The sequence below is a fragment of the Pleurodeles waltl genome, chromosome 4_1 (assembly GCF_031143425.1).
Source record: "Pleurodeles waltl isolate 20211129_DDA chromosome 4_1, aPleWal1.hap1.20221129, whole genome shotgun sequence".
NCBI lineage: Eukaryota > Metazoa > Chordata > Amphibia > Caudata > Salamandridae > Pleurodeles > Pleurodeles waltl.
The window spans coordinates 916559228-916580121 of NC_090442.1; the positions used below are offsets into that span (position 1 = coordinate 916559228).

A 20894-nucleotide genomic window follows, 5' to 3' on the forward strand; every position below is an offset into this window, starting at 1 on the left:
CAGAGTAGATTAGAGTGGCATACAGTAGACTGGCAAAGAGTGCAGGGGCATAGAGTTGAGTGTTAGAGAGTAAAGTGCATTGGTGTAGAGAGCGCAGTCGTGTAGAATGTAGTGGTGTATAGTGGCGCAGAGTACAGTGGCATATAGTAGAGTGCAGGGTAGACTGGTGTGTCCTTGACTGGAGTGCTGTAGAGTGCAGAGTAGATTGGCAAAGAGAAAATTGGCACAGAGTAGAGTGGTACAGGATAGGCAATAGAGAGGCATAGTATGAAGTGGCTTAGAGTGTAGTAGCGTAGACTGCAGTGGCACGAGAGTGGTTCAGAGTAGAGTGCAGTGCAGTGGTGTGGAGTGCTGCAGAGTAGAATGCAGCAGCATAGAGTGGAGTATTCATGGTGTTGTAGCACACTGTCATTACAGACAACATATTTACAATTGAAATTGCACTTACATTTGCACAGATATACAGTTTTACTAATAGAACTATAGAGTGCACAGTTTAATGATACATTTTGATCATATTAAAGCACAGAAATCTGCCTCATTTGTGTATTCATAATTCTGATATGTTCTGAAATACTTACACAGTTCATTTAAATGTTGTTGTGTGCAAGAAAAAAACTCTTTCCTACCACATTTATCCAGCAAGATTGTCACATAAATTCTCTCACATTGAAGTCAGAGAAAGAAAAAGTAAACAAGCTCCATTGGAAGACAGCGTCTGACATTTGACCTCGGTCTTTGAATGCATAGCAAATGTGACGAGATAAGAACAAGATTTAAAGGCCTGTTAACAGAAAGCAAGTTTGTGGAAGAATACAGAAACCATGGTTTAGGCAGTGGGAGGGACAAACTATACCTAGTGAGCATTAAGCAAATTAAGCCAGCAAATGGAGAGCCAGAAAGTGTGAGTTACAAACCACAAGGCCAATGGTAATCAAGAATTCATTCCCAGGTAAACTTTCTGAAAGTTCCCAAGATGTCTTAAGCAAACCAGACAGCGGTGCTCCCATCTGTTTTTATGTACACGGACAAAATGCAGTGGGGTGATGACATTGTCATGGGGTGTAAAAATTGGGGATGACTTTTACTTAGCAACTGAAGGTGTGTTGAGGGGGGAGGGGTCAGAAAACTAAGACAAGCATTTGCAATGCAACAGGTCTCACATTTACTTGAGTTAGAGCTATCGGCGCTGTAAATTCATAACTGGACTTTTCTTCTCACATACATTGGTCAACCCTGTCTCATAATTTGGTCCTTTCCTGCCAAATAATTCCAGTGGCCCTGCATATAATTAAAGCACTTCCATTTTTTTTCTTCCTCTATCTGCAGCCAAAAATGAAAATGTCGACATGTAGCATCCTAATTTAATCCTGCCATGATAATTCCAATAGAATATCAATTTTACCACCCCACCATCAGACCTGCTGGCTGGCTAACGCAATTCCCCACAAAAAGCTGCAGGAAAGCCACAGAGGAGAAATAAGCTAGATGGGTCACCCTAACATATCAAGAGTGTTCAAACAGTCATAGTGTAATAAGGATGTTAAATTGGCCTGAATCGGGGTCATAATTGCAATAAGGAGAGACTAATAAAACATATACAACTATCAGGAAAACACAAAGCTGCCATAGCTAAAAATGCAATATTTTTGCTCCGGGAAGAAATTTAAATCAAACAAGGACGTCAGACGTATGCTTTACAAAACAGGTAAACATCCTAATTAATTCAAAAACGAAGACAGATGTATTGTTTTTGAGAAAGTGAAATTAAAGTTATTCAAAGTAGAGTTAGAATAACTCTTGAAAAGCATAAATACGCACTGGATCTTCTAGTGACCACTCTCAACGACGGCATGGTTCATTTAAGTGCAGTGGAGAAGCATGGCATTCTTAGCATCTTAGAGCATATAAAGTATAACATGATCCTAAAATCTCTTGGCTGACCCGAAATGATCATTCACATTTCTTACAAAAGCATCAAAAAACACAAAATGATAGAATGGAGTAAGTCGGTGATAAATAGCCAAAGAATGCATTTGTTGTGTCATCTTTTCCCCTACAGACTGTAAGGACTCAAATGGTGCCGTTACAGAATTATTTTAATTATATTGCCATCTCTGACAGCTAGATTAGATTTTATACAGAGACCATGACTGAAGGACAATTAACAAGGAATGCCAGGAAATGCTTCATTGCAGTTTCTGTGGTAGAGCGGGTGAAATAAAGGATAATACTGCTGCAAGCAGAAAATGCTTCCGTAAAACTGAAAAATAAAGCTTGAACACAACATGGACGCAAACAAATGTATGTTTATTTCTTCGTGATACACAGCTATAGATAGCAGTAGTTGTTTTGCGGCATGCAATGCAAAATACAAACTTTAAAAAGAAAATCTGTCTAAACTTTAAACACCACAAGTGAAACTAGTGATTATCAAACCACAATTATTTCGATTCCTTTTTGTTTATATACACATGTATTAAAAAATGTTAAAAAAATAAAAACACAATAGGAAAGTCAGTGTATGCATGAGGACCACTTAAACTTACCAATGCATGACCATACTGAAGGCAGTACATTACATTGATCTATTGGCGATCTACGAGCTGTAATGTTTTATAGTGTATACATGATATATTTTGATAGAAGCACATCATATTCTACAACGAAAAGTGACTAAAATGATACCTTGGCAAGACGGAAAGCTCACCAGTATAATAACTGTGAATAAAGAAAACTGGCAATGAGGTCCTAATTGAGCACAAGAAACGCAGCCAATACAGGCCTAATAAAAAAATGTGGGCATAATAAAAAAGATTATTAAACGAGCTGAACTGTCTCGGTACAAAGGCATGCTGCGTGCAGGCCGTTCATTTCCGGTTGTAATTGGAGAGGCGGAACAATCTCGTGCTCTTGGTCTCAGAAACTGCAAGACGCCAGAAGGAAGTAGGAAACTAAACACAGCTCTTGGAAAAAAAATTAAAGTTTAAGGCAAGCAATCCACCTTGTATTCGATAGTCAATCGCTCCATCGTAAATGAAGTTCTTAAACTTAAGCGACCTTTAATGTTCCATACGAGTTGTTTACTGTCCAGCCTCCCTCTGTTCTGAGACGCAGCTTCAGAAACTGATACTTGCAAACCAAAACCAGACTGCCCCCAACATGCACCAGACAAAGAACGAGATGATGTAGTAAAGGGCGGAGCTGCCTACTTTGGAGATGGGGAACACAGTTCAAGTCTCAGCACCGGCTCAACATCCTGTGATTCCAGGCAAATTACTTAATCTTCCTGTGTATACCAGGAATTAATGTGTCCTTGTAAAATGCAACTGGTGGTGATGTAAGGCGGTTCAATACCTTTGTGTGGAGTTTGCACTTCCTAAAAGTGCAAAACAAAAAGTAAACTCCAATCTTTGTGTCAAGTTTGCCCTCCATAAACACATCCATGAGCGTGAACAAACAATTGTTCAACATTTTAAATGCCATCTGAAACATGAAGCACAGGGTCAAGCCCAGGCAAACAAAAAAAAATAGTGATGTAACAGGGGCAGTCCTCATGGGAAGTTACAAAAGTGCAGAAGGATGGGGTAGCGAGCATTTGCACCAACCGAAAGCACGCATTTACCATTTTAGTGGAAGAACACCTGGCTGCCAAAATAACTTTACAGACTTTGGGAGGAAAGTCAAAAGCCATCAACTGTTGCCGCTCAATCTCTATGCATGAAGGCGCAGAGTTGACAGGTGCGGGTGGAGAACCCTCCCCTGTTGCTGCGACAGAATATCATCCCGAAGGGGCAACCTGATTGGAGGATTGATACTCATTTTCAGAAGCTTGGGATACCAGACTCTCCGTACCCAGTCCAGAGCCACTAGGATGACTTGGGACCAGTCTTTCTTGATCTTCTTGAGAACTCTGGGCAGAAATGGTATGGGCAGAAAAGCATACAGGTGGCCTGAACTCCACTTGCGACGAAAAGCATCGCCGAGCTGTTGCAGGCCTGAATAGTCCAACGCACAATACTGCTGACATTGCACGTACTCTGTGGAGGCTAACAGAGTTAACCAAGGCTCTCCCCACTGCTGAAAGAGTGCTTGCGCCACCTCCGGATGGAAATACCATTCGTGATTCGCTAGGCATCGACGGCTGAGTTAATCAGTCTTGGCATTCAGAGAACCTGCCAGGTGTTGAACCACCAGAGCAATGCCCTCCTGTTCCAGCCATGTCCAAAGACGCAGAGCCTCTTGACAAAGTGTTCATGACCCCACACCGCCCTGCTTGTTGCAGTACCACATTGCGGTGTTGTTGTCCGTGAATCCCTACACTATCTTCCCTTTTACAACAGGAAGAAATGCTTTCAATGCCAGTCGGATCGCCTGGAGCTCCAGTAAGTTGATATGGAGTTCGGATTCCGCCGGACACCAGAGGCACTACTGAGAGAGTTGGTTGGGGAAAGGAGAGGGGTCTGCCTCTGACCCAATCGCAGTTCACTAACCACCACTACAGGTCTTTTGCAGTTCCCTCAGAGATCTGAACAGTACTGGTAAGATTTCCCTGATGCTGTGCCCACTGTAACTTCAGGTCCCACTGCAGAGCCCTCATTTGCCATCTGGGCTATTTGACTAATAGGATGTGGAAGGCCATGAGTCCCAACAGCCTCAGAGTCTGTCTTGCCGAAGTCCAGGATAGGGGCCAAAACATTGGTATCATAAACTGAATATCCTAGACTCGCTGCTCAGAACAATAAAACACAAAACTAAACTGTGTCCAGAATGGCTCTGATGAAAAGAAGCTTTTGAGACAGAGTCAGGTGTGACTTTGGCACGGTTATAGGGAACTCCAGCGAATGCAAGATGTTCGTCATTGTCTGAAGGTGACTGATGAGAGCCTGGGGCGTTGGAGCCTTCAACAGCCAGTCGTCGAGGTAGGGGAAGACTGAAATCCCTTGGTGAACACCAGAGGGGCACAGGTGAGACCAAAGGGGAGTACGGTAAACTGAAAGTGCTCGTGGCCCACCTTGAACCGCAAGTAACGCCTGTGGGTGGGCAGGATGGGGATGTGAAAATATGCATCCTGCAAGTCCAACGCTACCATCCAGTCTCCTTGGTCTAGTGCAGACAAGACCTGACTAAGAGTGAGCATCTTGAATTTCTCCTTTTTGAGGAAGAGATTGAAGTCCCTTAAATTCAAGATAGGGCGAAGACCCTTGTTCTTTTTTGGATTCAGAAAGTAGTGGGAATAACAATCACGGTCTACTTCTGACATCAGGACCCTTTCTATGGCTTCCTTGGCCAAGAGAGCATTATCTTTCTTTCAGAGCAAGATTAAATGATCCTCCATCAACTGTTCTTTCAATGGAGGGATAGAGAGAGGTAAAGATTGGAAGGGGAGGGAACAGTGCAGCCGGCAGCTTTAAGAGAGAGGGGGCGGGTGGGGCACACACACACACACACAGTCTTTCACACACAGACACGCACGCACATCCATTAACAACACTCATACCATTCAAACATGCACGCACGCACCAAACATTCATTTTAAAACATCACACACTCATTCTTTCACACACGCACGCAATCCATTAACAACATTCATACCATTCAAACATGCTCGCACGCACGCACCAAACATTCAATATGAAACATCACACACACACACACACACACTTACCTTCGGCCTCCAGGTCCCAGGAGGGTTGGGACTGCTGCCTTCCCTCCTTGGCTGACCTTAGGTCAGCCAAGGAGGGAAGGCAGCAGGCCCAGCCTTGTCACAGAGTGGGATGGGGTCAGTGAGACTGCTGACCCCATCCCACTCTGTGACGAAGTGTCACTGATTGACACTCGCCCTGGGCACTTCAGGGCTTAAACTGAAGCGCCCAGGGAGAGTGTCAATTGGTGACACTTTCCTCATCACCCAAGGGAGGGCCTCGAGGCACCTTTGCTGGGCTAAGGAGGTCACGCCCATAGGAGCTGTGATCTCCTCAACCCAGCAAAGTTCAGCTCAGGCAGCCAGGAGTCTGCGCAAATCATGCATGTCTGCTCCTAGCTGCCTGACCTGAACATGAAGAGTGTGTCAGGCTGACCTTTGTTCAGCCTGACAGACACTCTTCATGGGGGACAAAAGGTGGGGGGGGTGTGGCCCCTTCGCCCTAAAGGACGGGCCGCCACTGGTAGGGAATAGCCCTTGTGTATGATTTGTCCGATGTTATGGACCACCAGTGAGTGAGATGAAATTGAATCCTCCCTCCAACTGGACGAACATGGTCTTGCAGAATCATACTAGCAGGGCGTGGGTGCTGTGGAAAAGGGGGGCAGGGTGGTGGCCGACATCTGGCTAGAGCCCCTGGGTCTGAAGGTACCACAACCTCGTCCGTGCACTGGATGCAGTGATGATGGCTGACCTGTGGGTGGTGTGGTACCACGCTCCTTCCGAGGCCTCGAAAGAGGCGAAAGGAAGGCTTAAGGATCTGGCCATAGCTTGAGAGTCCTTGAACCGCACAAGCGTTGAGTCTGCCTTTTCTCCAAAAAGGCCTGAGCCATCGAAGGGCATAGCCGTCAGGTTGCCTGGACATTACCCAAAAAGCCTGTTGTACGAAGCCAAGCGAGGTGACGAAGGGCCACTGTCGATGAAATCGCCCTGCCCAGCCAGTCGGTTGTTTCCAAACCACACCGAATCGTAAACTTGGCTGCATCTCTCTCATCTCTGACAGTCTGAGTGAGAGTGTCCTGTACGCCCTGTGGGACCTGGGCAGCACCTGTGCCACCATATCCAATAAAGTATGGGAAAAATGGCCCAATAGGCATGAGGTGTTTATGGACCTCAATGACAGGCTGGAGGAAGAAAATATCTTCTTCCCAAGTTGGTCCAGCCTCTTGGATTCCCTATCCGGGGAGCGGAAGGGAAATCAATATGGGAAGTGGAGGCTTGGACCACCAAGCTCTCTGGGGTGGGGTGTTGGGTGAGTAAACTAGGGTCAGTAGGAGCTGGTCGATGGCGCCAGCTGATTGTCCTATTTACAGGAGCCCCTGTGCTGGGTTTGGACCATGTCCCCAGCAGGACATCAGTAAGGCTTCGTTGAAGGGTATCATCGGCTCTGATGTAGAAACCCCCGGCTGAAGCACCTCTGTCAGGATGTTAGTCCTGACCGGCACCGTAGGCAACTCTAGGTCCAAGTCCTCAGCTGCTCTACACACCACCACGGCATATGAAGCTCCCTCCTCCATAGCTACAAAAGGAGGTGAAAGCATGCCAGTATCTGGAGAAGTATCCAGTCCACTGGCTTCCCCTAGATACTCATACCAGTCCTGCTCCAAACCATACCCTAAAGGGTCATCAGACCCCTTCCATTCCTCACCTCTGGCTGGCTCTTTGAAATAAGCCTCAGGCACTGATCTGGGCCGTGTCGGTGCCGTCGAAGTCAGAATTGGCATCATAAGATGTTATTCCGGCTCCAGATTATCCAGAATGAGGATGGGGCTCACACTACCAGTGGGCGCCGGCAGTGGGAGGAGAGTCTACCTCTGAACCGACGCTGGAGGAGGCCGACTGTGTGGAACCGGCATCGGTCCGGCTCCGATATCGGATTCTTGGGTCCCCAATGGCGCCAAAGCTGCTGGTGGCAAACCCGGTGGGGCCCCTGCAGCCCCCAAAGACCCACCCGCGGGGGCAGCCCACTCAAATATGAGGCGCATGACTTTGTAAAATTCTTTAAAATGAGCAGGGGTCACTCCGGGTCCTGGATGGAGAGAGACGCGATGTCGGCCCTGGCATCGGCTCCGCGGAACTGTGCTCAGAACGTCAACGTTCCTGTGACGCCTCGTGGACTTCTTCTTTTTGTGCCTCTTCCCCGGGTGCCCGGAGGACCACGAATGAGAAGAAGACGACTTAGGGCTCCTGTAGCGGTCCCACAAACTCCTCCTCGAGCGGGACCGTAACCTCCTAGGAGTCATCCCTACCGACGTCGACTGCTGGGCCATGAGCTTCAGAGACTGCTCTTTCAAAGCTTTCAGGGCTATTGCCGGGCTGTCGGAGCATGACTTCGAGACGTGGTCTCTGTCAAGGCACCAGAGACTTACCTGGTGGTGGTCTGTCACCGACATGGCGCAATGGCAGGCTCCAAACAAGTTTCCTCAAGGACATCTCGCACAGATGAAAAATCTGCAACAAAAGGGTCGAAAAAAGGCAGAGGGCACCTCGATCCCGGACCTGCGCTTAACTGGCACAGAAGGAAAACAACTGTCATACGCGCGCCAGGGTGGTGCCTTTATAGGTGACCATGATGTCACAAACAGCTCCAATGATGCTGACAGCGCCAAACAGAGCCGAACGATGCACGCAGATCCAAACAACACCACCGGACGGCATGTACAGGGTATTGCTCAGCAAAAAATTCCGGATTTGAAGCTGACGCCAGGGAATACAAAGGTAAGGAAGCTGCAGCTAGAAGTCTCTATCAGATACCTCCTAATATTCCTAATGATTAAATTCAGTGTCTCCTGACAAATTGGTGCACCATTAACAACTTATGAAGCAGTTTCTGGTCTTGCCACTAGGCAGCAGGATACCCACAACATAAGAATGAGAAAAAAACTGAATATAAGAGTAAAGTGCATAATGACTCTGAGGGATGTTTAATAGTCGTCTTCACTATCCGGCTCTACACTAAAGAGTTTATAAAAAGTACAAAACCTATAAAGCAGAGTGTTGTTATTCTGGTATCATGCCATACTGTTTTTATTAAAATCTTCTGGCACTGTAATTCTGCTGTGAATAAGATTCAGAAACTACAGAGCCACATTTACAACATTAACAAATCTAAAAATGAACAAAGGTTGCAAATCAGGATAACTTGTGCGGTGTGAGATGATGAGAATGATAGTTTTTCATCCAGGGCTGTTTCCCGTTTTCTGTCTATGGAAAATAAACCCACATGATAAATTGGAGCGTTAAAAGTTTCAACAAAGTGGTGTCAAGAATAGATTTTGAATTGCGGCCAGTCCTGCGGGGCTCCACTGTGGATAAACCAGAAACCTAAAAGCAGTCTTTAAAGTGTAGCAGAAGAGGCGACAGGAGCCTGCAGCATTAAGAAGACACTGGAGGTTTACATGTCGAGTGTCTTGGACCAAAGATAAAATTGCAAGCAAGATATTCAACATGTTCATTTAGTTTTCCTATCCCTACAAATGTCCTTTAGATTTCGACTATACTTAATTTAAATGCTGGTTTGTTTCCCAGTTGCCTGTATGAGTAATATTGCTTCCATTTCTGCTACAGAATCTCTGTGGCACAGGTTAACAAGCCACCTGCCTGCAAGTGCAGATTCAGGAGCGAAGAATTGCAAGGTTACCTACTCAATGTATGCATCTTCTTCACTCTTGTGAATGTATTCCCAGAGCACTATGGTATTGAAGACGCAAATGATAGAATGAGAAGAAAGCTCTGTGGACTAAAGAGCAAACCTGGCTCCGGCACTAGAAATATATGTTGCATAATACACAGAAGCAAACTGGTAGCCTTGTAGACCTCTTAAAGTTTAATGAATGACAGGAGAGACCGAGTAGGTTTGTGGGAAGGGACATGATTTTATCACTTCAAGACATGAGTTGTCAGCCTCCAAATTTCTTAGGAGAGAAGGTAAAGCCCTGCCTTAAAGTGCGCGCTTGGGGGTCTGAGAAGTGTGGAGAGTTAGAAAAGAATGTGCTGCTGGAGCTCTTGGCCCTCCGGCCTTGAGGAATGTCAGGGCTGGTGCTACAGTATGACATCTCTAGCCAGCTGATGGACACTGTTTTCAGTCCTGGACTTCCATGTGATAGCGTAATGCATTTTGGGTGCTGAAGACTTGTTTTGTTTCCACTGAACTATTTAGATAAATACACCTGTAATCAATGATTTGTAGGTGAAAATACCAGAACCGGGACAGTGTCATTGATGGCCTGAAGTGAGGTGGTCACCCTACTAATGCCAACCTTGCACAATTATGCCAGATTTAAATAAAATGCCTCAAAAAGACCTTGTTGCTTGCGGTCTGAGTATTCTTGCATCAAAGCTGGAGGCCAGGTTTGAGTATCTCCCAGGCAATGTTTGGGTGATGGGAGAGCAGAAAAGTTATTGGCAAGGACCTTAGGCCCTGCCAAATCAAATGTGCTGCTTGAGTCTGGTGGTAGAGAGAGAAATCGTCTCAGTGTAAGAGAAGCTGCAAGAGGGGTGGGGGCCCAACCTGCTGCTCGAGCAAAAGAAACTCACTCTGCAAGACAGTAAATGGTTGAATGAGTTGCAGCCTTGTCCTGGATCATCCTCCAACCCGGCTTGTGTGAAGCCTCAGGAATCAGTGCAGTGTTATTGCCTCATGCCTCTGTCAGTGGCTGCTGTTGGGTTAACTCCTCTGGCACCCATAGAAACCATGTCCCTTGGACCACATCTTCACTGACCACTGTATTCTCTGAAGACTTCAGTTATTTAGTGAAGAAAGCCACACCATCCCTGCGTGGGCACGGTCCAACCTGGGTGGACAGAGTCCATGTCACTCAAGGGACTTACTCTTTCCACTGAATTCCAGCATATCTAAAGGACTGAGCACACCTCTTTTCACTGCTAGACGGACTGAGGTGAGCTGACAGTGGAATTCTGTCAGACTCATCTACATTATTGTTCAGGACTTCTCACTAAATCGTCTGACTTGGATAGGGCTGAGATTGCCAGTAAGTGTCCGGTCTGTTTTGCCCAATCATAACCAGGTTATACGTTTGCTGTAGCCTTTTAACTGAGTTCGCTTTCTTGTGGAATGCGTCAGGACTCTTCACCACCACCCATTTGATTTACATAATATGCTTGCCCTCCTTTGTTCTTCCTTGTCTTCCATTCATAATAACACCAACATGCTTCTGTGTCTGTGTGGGTTCAACAGCTGATATATTTTTTAGCTTGGCAATGGCTACCATATTGGTTAGGGTTCGACAGGGATGTAAGGCATTTCTTAGGCTGATACACGACCACCAACTCTAGGTACCTAACAATGCTGCAAGATTGGTTTAAATGTTCCTGTTGAGTCAAGACCATCTTTTAATCGATTATTGTCCATTTTTTACACGGTTTCTTGGTGCAGGACAGCATGAACCAAGAAAGCATTAAAAGTGTAGGCCACAGTTGGTGAAGTTGTAAGTGAAGCTGTCTCTGTCACTGCTACTCACTGCTACTTGTAATAGTCTTCAATCTACTAATGTACATACATGCAATTGGTCTAGCTCCTTAGAAAGGACTTGCTTTATTTACGTCAGTGGGGAGCTTACATGGCTTAACCTGGCAGACGGGGGGGGGGGTGTTCTCCCATGTAAATGTGGATGGTGCTTTCCTAATGGCAATGAAGCTCATGTGGGAGAAAGTACAAACTGTGCGGCTGGGTGAAAAGTGATCACGTTCTACTTCAGGATTTTATTTCAAATGATAAGTGTGATTAAACGAGCATACCACTCCTATAATGTATGCTAGGTGTGACAATGCCACCAGGCTGTGCAAGGCTAACCTTTCATCATGGTGCAGAAAACATGTGGATGGCTTTACAGTGTCACAGAACAAAACATGGAGGACTTGGCTGCGGCTTTGTTAGGAAAAACCTAGTTGGGGTCAAAACGTAGAGAAACAGAAATGTAGTTCAACAGAAATGTGTCAGTGTCTTTACATGCAGGTGTCTGAATGCTCAGAATGACGTTTCTATTCCGATGTTTAAATTAGCTGCAAATCCCACATGTCCCTTTGGAACAGCTGCCCGCTGCTCAGCACGTAAAGGTTAGGATACTGTGGGCCTCTTATCATCTTTGGATCAGCCGCCAAACAGCAGGGTTCTGAAAGCGCTCCTCTCCGCCACTCCATCCATGCCTAGCCCACCAAAACTAGAGTTGTCTGGCCTTTGGTCATTCATCGTAGCTCCAGAATCTATTATGAAAGTCGCTTTGGGGAAAAAACAAAACACTAATGGTAAGTACACCATGTTATGCCGGCACTGGGTCTGTCTTTAGAAAACAAGCATTGACAAAGCCAATAGCTCTCGGCAATCCGAGAGCTATAGGCGTTGTCAATATCACTGTCTTTTAGTCATGTGTTATGCAGTGGAGATGGATGTGTGTGGAGTGGAATTGGTGGGGACTGGAACTGCTTGCTGTGGAATTGTGTGGCGTGATATTGTACGGTGTTGACTGGAGTTATGGGTATTGGAATTATGTGGCATGGTGTGCAGTGCAATTATGTGGATAGCAATTACGTGCAATTGAATGTCCTGGAATTAAATGGAGTGGGGCTGTGTGTCATGGAGTGCAATTATGTGGAGTGGTATTGTGTGTTGTTGAATGGCACACAGTCGAATGGAATTATGAGGTGCAGTGTTGAATTTTGTAGCATGAAGTGGAATTATCTGGTGTTGATTGTGGTGTGCAGTGGAATTGTTGACTTGAATTATGTGGTTGAATGTGGAATTAGGGTATGTGGAATGGAACTGTGCAGAGTTTAAGAGTGTGGCGTGAAACTGTGGCACTGAGTGAAATTATGTGTCATGGTAAGGAGTGCATCCCTATGGATTGTTGTTATGTGGCGTAAAGTGTATTTATGTGGGGTGTATTTATGTGATAATGAGTAGAGAGTAAGTATGTGTTCAATTATGTGATGTTGGGTGGTATTATGTGGAGTGTAATTACATTGTGTAGTGTGGAATCGTGTGGTGTTGAATTGTGTGGTGTGGAATTGTGTGGTGTTGTGTGAAATTATGTTGCGTGGCGTGAAGTGGCATTATGTTGAGTTGAATTATGGCATGGTGTAAAGTGGAATTGTGTGGCATGGTGTCCGAACTCAAAAGAACTAGATTACTCAACAGCAACAAATACTAAAACAACGCAGATTCAACATTTAGAAAAAGGGAAGTTTCTAAAGTCGCAAAACGGTTGTGACTCAAACCGCAATTGCGAGTACAATAAGGCTTACAGCACTAGTATGCCTGACGCTCACTGTTTTCATACATTGCTAGCACAACTTGGAAGAGGTTTCCAAACACATAATGCGGTTGTGACCCAGACTGCAACAATAAGACCGTAAAACACTAGATGTGATGCTTACAGATTTAAACAAGTTTGACATCCACCCAGAGGCCAGATGTGATAGTTCACCTGGCTAACCGTCCACCCAATAGTGAGATAATTGCAAACGCCAGTCTGTATATAGTTCAACCATTAGAGCATCTATAGTTTACATCTGACAACAAAAGAGGCAGGCCTAGAAACACAAACTAACGGAAACTATTTTCCACTAAGCTTGGGGAACTTGTGGCTACTTTTCCAAAACAAATCGCACTCAGGCTTTCCTCTAATTCATTTGACGCCTAGAAGTCTCCCTCCTTAAACAACAGGGGTCCGACTTCACGCACCTCAAACTCTGTGTATAAATCTTGAATTGTAACAATATTATGCGATACAGACACAAGTTAGCAAAAATATGAGGAGCAGACGCCAAATAAACAAGGCCTCACACGGGAAGGCTTGTGAGACATGCTTTGAGTGTTTGGTGGTGGATCTCGGTGAGTGTTATAGTATAGTACAGGGTTCTGCAAAGTCGGTCCTGGAGAGCCGGGTCCATGCCAGATTTTTAGCATATCCACATTTAGGAAGATGTAGATTTCTGAAACATCTTTATTCTAAATGTGGATATGCTAAAAACCTAGCATGGACCCGGCTCTCCAGGACCGACTTTGCAGAACCCTTGTATAGTGGGACCAGTGCTGTTGTATTCAGAGTTGTAAAACTGCGTCTCAGCCAAGCTTTGGCACTTCTGCGTTTACTACAGGCGTCTGATGCTGCTGAGCACAAACAGAAGAGCAGTGATGGTCTCTCCCAAGCAGCAACAGAAAAAGGCATTTTCTGTGGGAGGGCTGCGTCTCATCAGTGACGAAAGGGAAGACTTACAAGAAGGAGTGGGAAAAAGACTGATGCAACATAAACCAAACAGAGCATGCACCGAAAGTGGTGACTACTGGGAACGGGTAAGCAACACCAAGATATGAACAAAAAAATCCACTCACTTTGAAGACAGAGAAAGAAAGGTAAACAGGTGCCCTTGGCAAACAGCATCTGACATTTGATCTCGGTCTCTGAATGCAGAACAAATGTGATGTGATAAGACAAGATTCACAGGCCTGTTTACAGAGGAGCTCGGAGCGAGTGAAAACACAAGTGCTCTTTAACAAAGAAAAAAGTAGTTCCTAAAATAGTTTCTAAAATGGAGCAGTGGATGGATACTAGTAATTGGTCCATGCTCTTGGGCATGGCTAAACACAGGAAGAGGCATGATGCATGCATGCAATGGACAAATAAGGAAAAAGAATCTGAGAGCGACAGCAGGGGTCAGCTGAAGCCCACAAAGTATATATAACAGTCTCCTCAAGACAGCGCATGCCTAGTCTTGCCAAGACCTAAAAACAAAAACACGTGTCCCCATGAACTGGGCATTTTCCCAAAGCACCCTGAACACTAAACAGAGCTCACAAGACTTTTTGATGACTTTCACCAGCGTATCCATCAATTTCCTCCTGAGCACGACTTCACCTCAACTTATCGCCATATTCTCTGGACCTACAACAAGAATATTGTTTTTTTTTTTTTTTTTTAGATATAGCCTAGCCCATGAAAAAGCTCCAGGCCTGCATTCTGTAAGACAGTGAAGTACATGTTGCCTGTGCAAAAAAATAAACAATAAAAGAATTAAACTGCTAAATCTACAGTTCACTTATTTCTTATTATAAGTGGCTTATATCGTGACAAGATTTAGAATAGTTTACCCTGATAAGGCATGATGCGAGGATGACAAATTAGTGCAAGCATCCCCAACTCTCTGTTTACTTATTGATACTGTGGGGAGGGGCTGTATCCAGTAGGGTTTTGCTAAAACATGAACCATGACTACCAACAAATGTTGGGCCTTGTAATCGGCTGCTCCTCTATTTCCTACCCTTTGTTCTTTCTCATTCTGAAGGTTCCGTTTACAGCAAGGTTCCATAAGTAGTGCGCATGCGCTATCGACGTACTGTAATCTACACCTGTGGGCTTGCACCACACTCATGACTTTAATTCGTTCTGTGGCCTGCCTTTTAAAATTCCTTTGGTTTCTTTGGTAAGTGCTTTACTTTTGTCCCACCTTTTAACTTTTTTGCTCCCGCCCTTAAGAATGACCATGTTACATGGATTATTGCACGAGCGCCCATTTACGTTTGTGTGGGTGCACTACCTTTTTGTTTTGCTTTGGCTTGTTTGTTAGTTTCCTGCTCGTGTGCTGCTCCATATCCGCCATGGTTTGTTTCGGAGCACTTGGCTCGTGTCCAAGAAATGCACTCAGCTGACGCCATTTGACAACCAGAATGCAGCCATGTATGCGTGTGTAAACAAACTTTAATTCCTGATTCACTTTTGGAGCCCACATAGCTCAGTGCCCTGCTTAATGTTTCATATAAAAATGCTTTTTTAATTAACTGCTCCTTGGATTAAAACTTAAGTTTTATCATTTTTTTTTTAACTGCAAATGCTGAGACTCGAACCCGGCTTCCCAATTCCAAAGTCGGCAGCTCTAAATGTTATGCCACATCCTTTCCCCAACACAATTGGCATTTTTTTAGGGTTGCATGTAGCAATTGTATAGCTCTTCAATCGATGGCAGAACAGAACCTAGGATAATGAGTTGCATGGTTAAAAACTTATAAGGTCCAAAAATTGAGACCTATTGGCTATGCCAATGCTTGTTGGTTGCTGCTCCCTACCCCACCTGCTCCTTCTATACGTCTCCTAACCTGGCATCCATTTAAAAGGGCAGAGAGATTAAGAACATCTTCCTCCTACTCACACTCATCCCCTAGTGGGTAATCTAACTGCATTTCTTCCACAGAATCAATAACTGGACACTCTCTCTTTGGTAAACAAAGAGTTCGCCTCCCTCCTTTCCGGTCTACAGCCACCAAGATCATCTGTGGGGTCTCCCAAGGATCCTCCCTCAGCCCCACCCTCTTCAACATCTACATGGCTGTTCTCACCAACATCCTCCGCCTCCACGGCATCACCATCATTTCATATGCTGACGACACCCAGCTCATCATCTCCCTCACTAGGAACCCAGCCACCGCCAAGAAGAACCTGCATGCCGGACTCCTCGACATCGCCAAATGGATGACAGCCAGCCACCTCAAATTGAACTCAGACAAAACAGAGATCATCATCTTCGGCCCCAACAAGACAGCACTGAACGACTCCTTGTGGCCCACCACCCTCGGACCACCCCAGCATCCACCACCCACGCACGCAACCTTGGCATCATACTGGACTCGTCTCTCTCCATGACCCAGCAAATCAACGCCATATCATCCTCCTGCTTCAACACCCTTTGCATGCTACGCAAGACTTTCAAATGGATCCCTTTAGAAACAAGAAAAACAGTCACCCACGCCATCATAAGTAGCAGACGGGACAACGGCAACGCCCTCTACGCAGGGACCACAGCCAAGCTTTAAAGAAAACTCCAGCGAATCCGGAACCCAGCCGCACGTCTCATCGTCAACCTCCCTCACCACAAACACATATCCACCCACCTCAGATCCCTACATTAGCTGCCCATCAACAAAAGGATCATTTTCAAAATCCTCATCCACGCTCACAAAGCCCTCCACGACACTGGACTGGCCTACCTCAACGAACGAGTCAACTTCCACATACCAACTCGCCAGCTCCGCTCCACTGACCTGGCCTTCACTACAGTCCCCCGCATCCAATGCACCACCTCCGGCAGCAGATCCTTCTCCCACCTCGCCGCCAAGACCTGGAACTCCCTCCCCACCAACCTAAGCAAGACCCAGGACATCCTAACCTTCAGAAAGCACCTGAGAACATAGCTTTTCAAGCAGTAACCGCCACCCAGCGCCTTGAGACCCTACTGGGTGAGTAGTGTGCTTAAGAAATTATTTGATTGATTGATTGATATCGCGACCCACGGTGGAAGGTAGGGCCAACACCTCTACTAGGTGGAACTCACAACCATTTTATCATGATTGGAGCGTGCTGTTTTAAGTGGACTCCTCAGAAAATATTCCACAGATGGTTGTATAAATGTTGCTCCCCAAAGGTGCCTACTAGACTTTAAATATCAATCTCTGGTTTCTTAACAGTGCCATTAGTGGTTGAGCTTCAGGTGCTCCTGAGGGGACACCCTATAGTATTATCTGGTTGCTTAAACGTGCATCCAGTGTTGGGCCTCTGTCGCTCCAAAACAGACACCTTATGGAATTCTCTGGTTGCTTGATGTAACCGCTCCTGGATGTAACTGAGCCCAAGTTCTGACTGCATTTGGTTATGGTAATTAATTGTTAATAGCAGCTGTATTTAGGACTGCTCAGGCCCAGCACGGATTGCTGCTATCTTACACCACCAGGCATCTCTCTGCACTGTTCTTCTATGTCACTTCTCATACACAGCATGCCAGCATCTTGAGAAGCTTCACCTCAGCAATTCAATGATTGTAAATGTACTTAACCATACCGTAAAAAACAGAAAGATAGCTGGTAGGTCTGCATCACACTCTCCATTGACAAAAATCAAATTAACTTGATTGAACGGCAAGCATGTTTTTTCTACCATGTCAGCACCCTAACATTCCAAATAGCGACAACAGATTGGGCACAGCAGAATTTGGGGAGAGAATGAAATGGGACCACAGTGTATTAGAAGTCTGTCACGTACGGTCATTAACCACTCTATAAATGTCGATGAAAGAGTACAATTTAAGCACAAACATCTTGTCTGCTTTGACATCAAGGGCCTGATTCACAAAGGTACTTATGTGTAGTAAAGTTACGAATGCAGAGTCTAAACATCTCCACACTTGGGGCAGAATCCCCACACAGTGCACTCTGCAGTACACCATGCAGAGATTCCGCCCTGAGTGCAGACTCTCTGCCATGATTTTGAAGACCACGCACTTGTAACTTTACTACACTAAAGTAACTTTGTGTTTTGGGCCCCTAAAGTTCATCCACTGTTTTCTTCTTGCCTTTACTGTATAAGAAAACAGTCGATCTCCATAAGTTGAGTTTTTGAGGTGGTTCACATGAAAAAATTACCTGACAAACAACTTAATTATGGCGATCGATCAATATAGTACAGCACTATACAGCAAAGCCAGACAGTTTACAAAAAGTGAGCATTAGTATCTGGTGGGAGCTAGACAAGCAATGCAACAACACAAATATTTCCCAGAGGTAATCGTTCAATAAAAGAGAAATTAACCACACTGTGAAATCAGACAAATGGCAGGTGCCTGCAACAAAAAGAATTTGTCTTGAAAAAAACAAAAGCCTATTTTGTGTGCACAATACTATGTTGATCAGAATTTAAACAGAGGAGTGAGAAAGGTTGGAAACTTTTATGTGAGAGGAACATGCACACACAATTTAAGTACTGCACTAGCTGATGCGTCCACGGCCTCCAACTCTAAGAATACAACTAACAGTCATGGAGAGAAGCCAAGAGACTACAAGAAGATCAGGAAGTTGTATGTGTGAGAGGTGAACTGTGCACCCCATCCATCAATAGGATTTGAGACCATACTGTGATAAATAACCACACAACAACAAGAAACCCATGCATGATATTATACTGAAGATGGCACCTCAATGCCACAACACAACAGGATACACACACCACAACAAGGAACCATGTTTGATAGTCTTTTGAAGAAAGCACTGCAGTGCCACATTAGAACAGGACCAGCATCCAACAAGAAGTAACCCATGCTTGACATTCCACTGAACGAGCATACTGATATTCTACTGAATGTGACATTGCAATGGCACAGTACAACAGGAAAAGCAAGACAACAAGAAACCCACGGTTTGATATTCTGATGTACGTGGCCTTACAGTGCCTCAATACTACATTACCAAAGTCCCTCCAGATTTGACTATGATTATATGATTTCTGTTCTTGTTGTTGAACCAACAAGCAAAAGCAGAAAGGATAGAAAGTCTGGATGTTAACAATGTACTGTAAACAGTTGTGCTTTAGCTGAGGAACATATAAGTTCGCTCCATATTGTACAATACTCAATGGACTGAATAGGCATCCAAGCGGGCCTGTAAATATTCAGTGATCTAATGCTGCGTGTGGTTACCCCAATCAGGGATCAACGGAAGCCTCCTGACTTTCCCCCGCCCCATTTAAGGTAATAGTACAGGGTGGGTGCCACAGTAACTTCTGTCTTCTGAAGCAGTAAACAGCAATACATTAGACTGGTCTCTGTGTAATTTGAGGGGCCCAGTTCTGATCGCCAATATTCAAGCTACAAGGGAACTTATGACACAAGTACGTAAGTTGGTGTGGCCTCTGGCAGTCTGGAAGTGGGTCACATTGGATCATTTCAACCAGTTGAAAGGTTTTCCAGATTCACAGAAATCATAGAGGTTCTTATAAAAGCTCTAAGCTGCTGAAAACGTTGTACATCCATTACTGCTCACCACTAGTGTGGGCATGTGCCATCTTTCGCTAACAGAGCACAGATGTTAGTGAGGGAACTTTTATGAGCTGTAGAATCATCTGGTCCTCCCTGTGGGCTACTAATGCTTCCAAGCCACAAACTGGATACCACAATGTTAAGTTAGTTCATTTGCACAATGTGAGTTTTGTGTGGTCACAATTCAATCTTAAATTTAGCAACTAAGCACGAAACAGGGACTGGAAATATTTTTCCTCTGTGCCATGAATCCCTTCAAGTTTCCAACTTAAAATAAATCATCAAGATGCTAAATTAGGCCTTAGACAAACAAGGGTACTGCCATCCAAGAGAACTATGTGCTTTGTGCCCCATTTACACATTTGTGTGCTCATACACTGTCACTTTTACACTGCACATCTGTTAGACATCAGGCAACACCACCACCTTACTTCAGTTCCCTTTCGTTCACCAAACTATACCTACAGAAATGTGTACTTCAAGAGGAGCACAATGAATCAGTGCTGGTATGTAACAGTGGAAGATTTACTACTGCCTTGCCTGGACCGCCCCCACTACGTGACTTGAACCAGCATGCTCATCCAGAATCACCAAAAGATGTCCATATTAAAATGTTGACATATGGTGACCTTTTACTCAATGATTAGAAGTGATCGCTGCACATTAAAAAAAAACAACAACAAAAAAACAAGGGAATAAGCTCATTGGGTAGAATACAAAGTTGCCAGTCAATCACAATGATCATTGATATTTTGTTACCTGGTCAGATATACTGGTCCCAGAGAGATCAATTGATATTAAAGAATCCATGTTTCCTAGAAGTTCAATTCCAGAGTCAGTTACATTCTCGCAGTACCGCAGACTGAGATATGTTAGACTATGGCATCTATGGAAGAAAGAACAAAAACAGGACGATTGGGTTAAATGTACTGAAAACATCGGGACTAAACCACAGAATTGTATATTGATTTTAATACTTGGTTGCTATGTGACCCATTATCAATTATGAGAAAAAAACACGTTTTTCCACTATCAAGAGACTCCTAAATCCAGATACTAGGCAGATATTTTCACCTAGAAATGGTGAATGCCATTTGGATGGAGGTCTGCCCGCAGGTGTAAATCTAATTGTGCGGAGAGCTCTGCTTGGCGATTTACCTTCCTGAATAGGACCGTAGTTGTCTAATTCCATACCTTCTCCTTGTTTGTCCTTGTAGAGAGTCAAAGCCTAACAACTGGCGAGCCTCTTTACCTCTTGTTCTCTTTCGCCATCTAATACTCTCCTATTAGGAGACTACCATTTGAGTTTAGTTACCAAATCATCCACACATCACTTCTTTTTTTGCTTTGCTATTCGTTTTACCATTGGAATACTGGC

The 20894-nt window shown here is 44.7% G+C and overlaps 1 protein-coding gene across 1 annotated transcript in view; it reads right to left on the minus strand.

Annotated features, from left to right (window-relative positions):
- Positions 1–20894, minus strand: part of FBXL13 (F-box and leucine rich repeat protein 13) — a 1108093-nt gene that overhangs the window by 298831 nt on the left and 788368 nt on the right. Inside the window, exon 17 of the mRNA XM_069229683.1 lies at positions 20276–20402. Coding sequence (XP_069085784.1) covers positions 20276–20402 — 127 coding nt within the window. The remainder of the gene's footprint in view (positions 1–20275; positions 20403–20894) is intronic.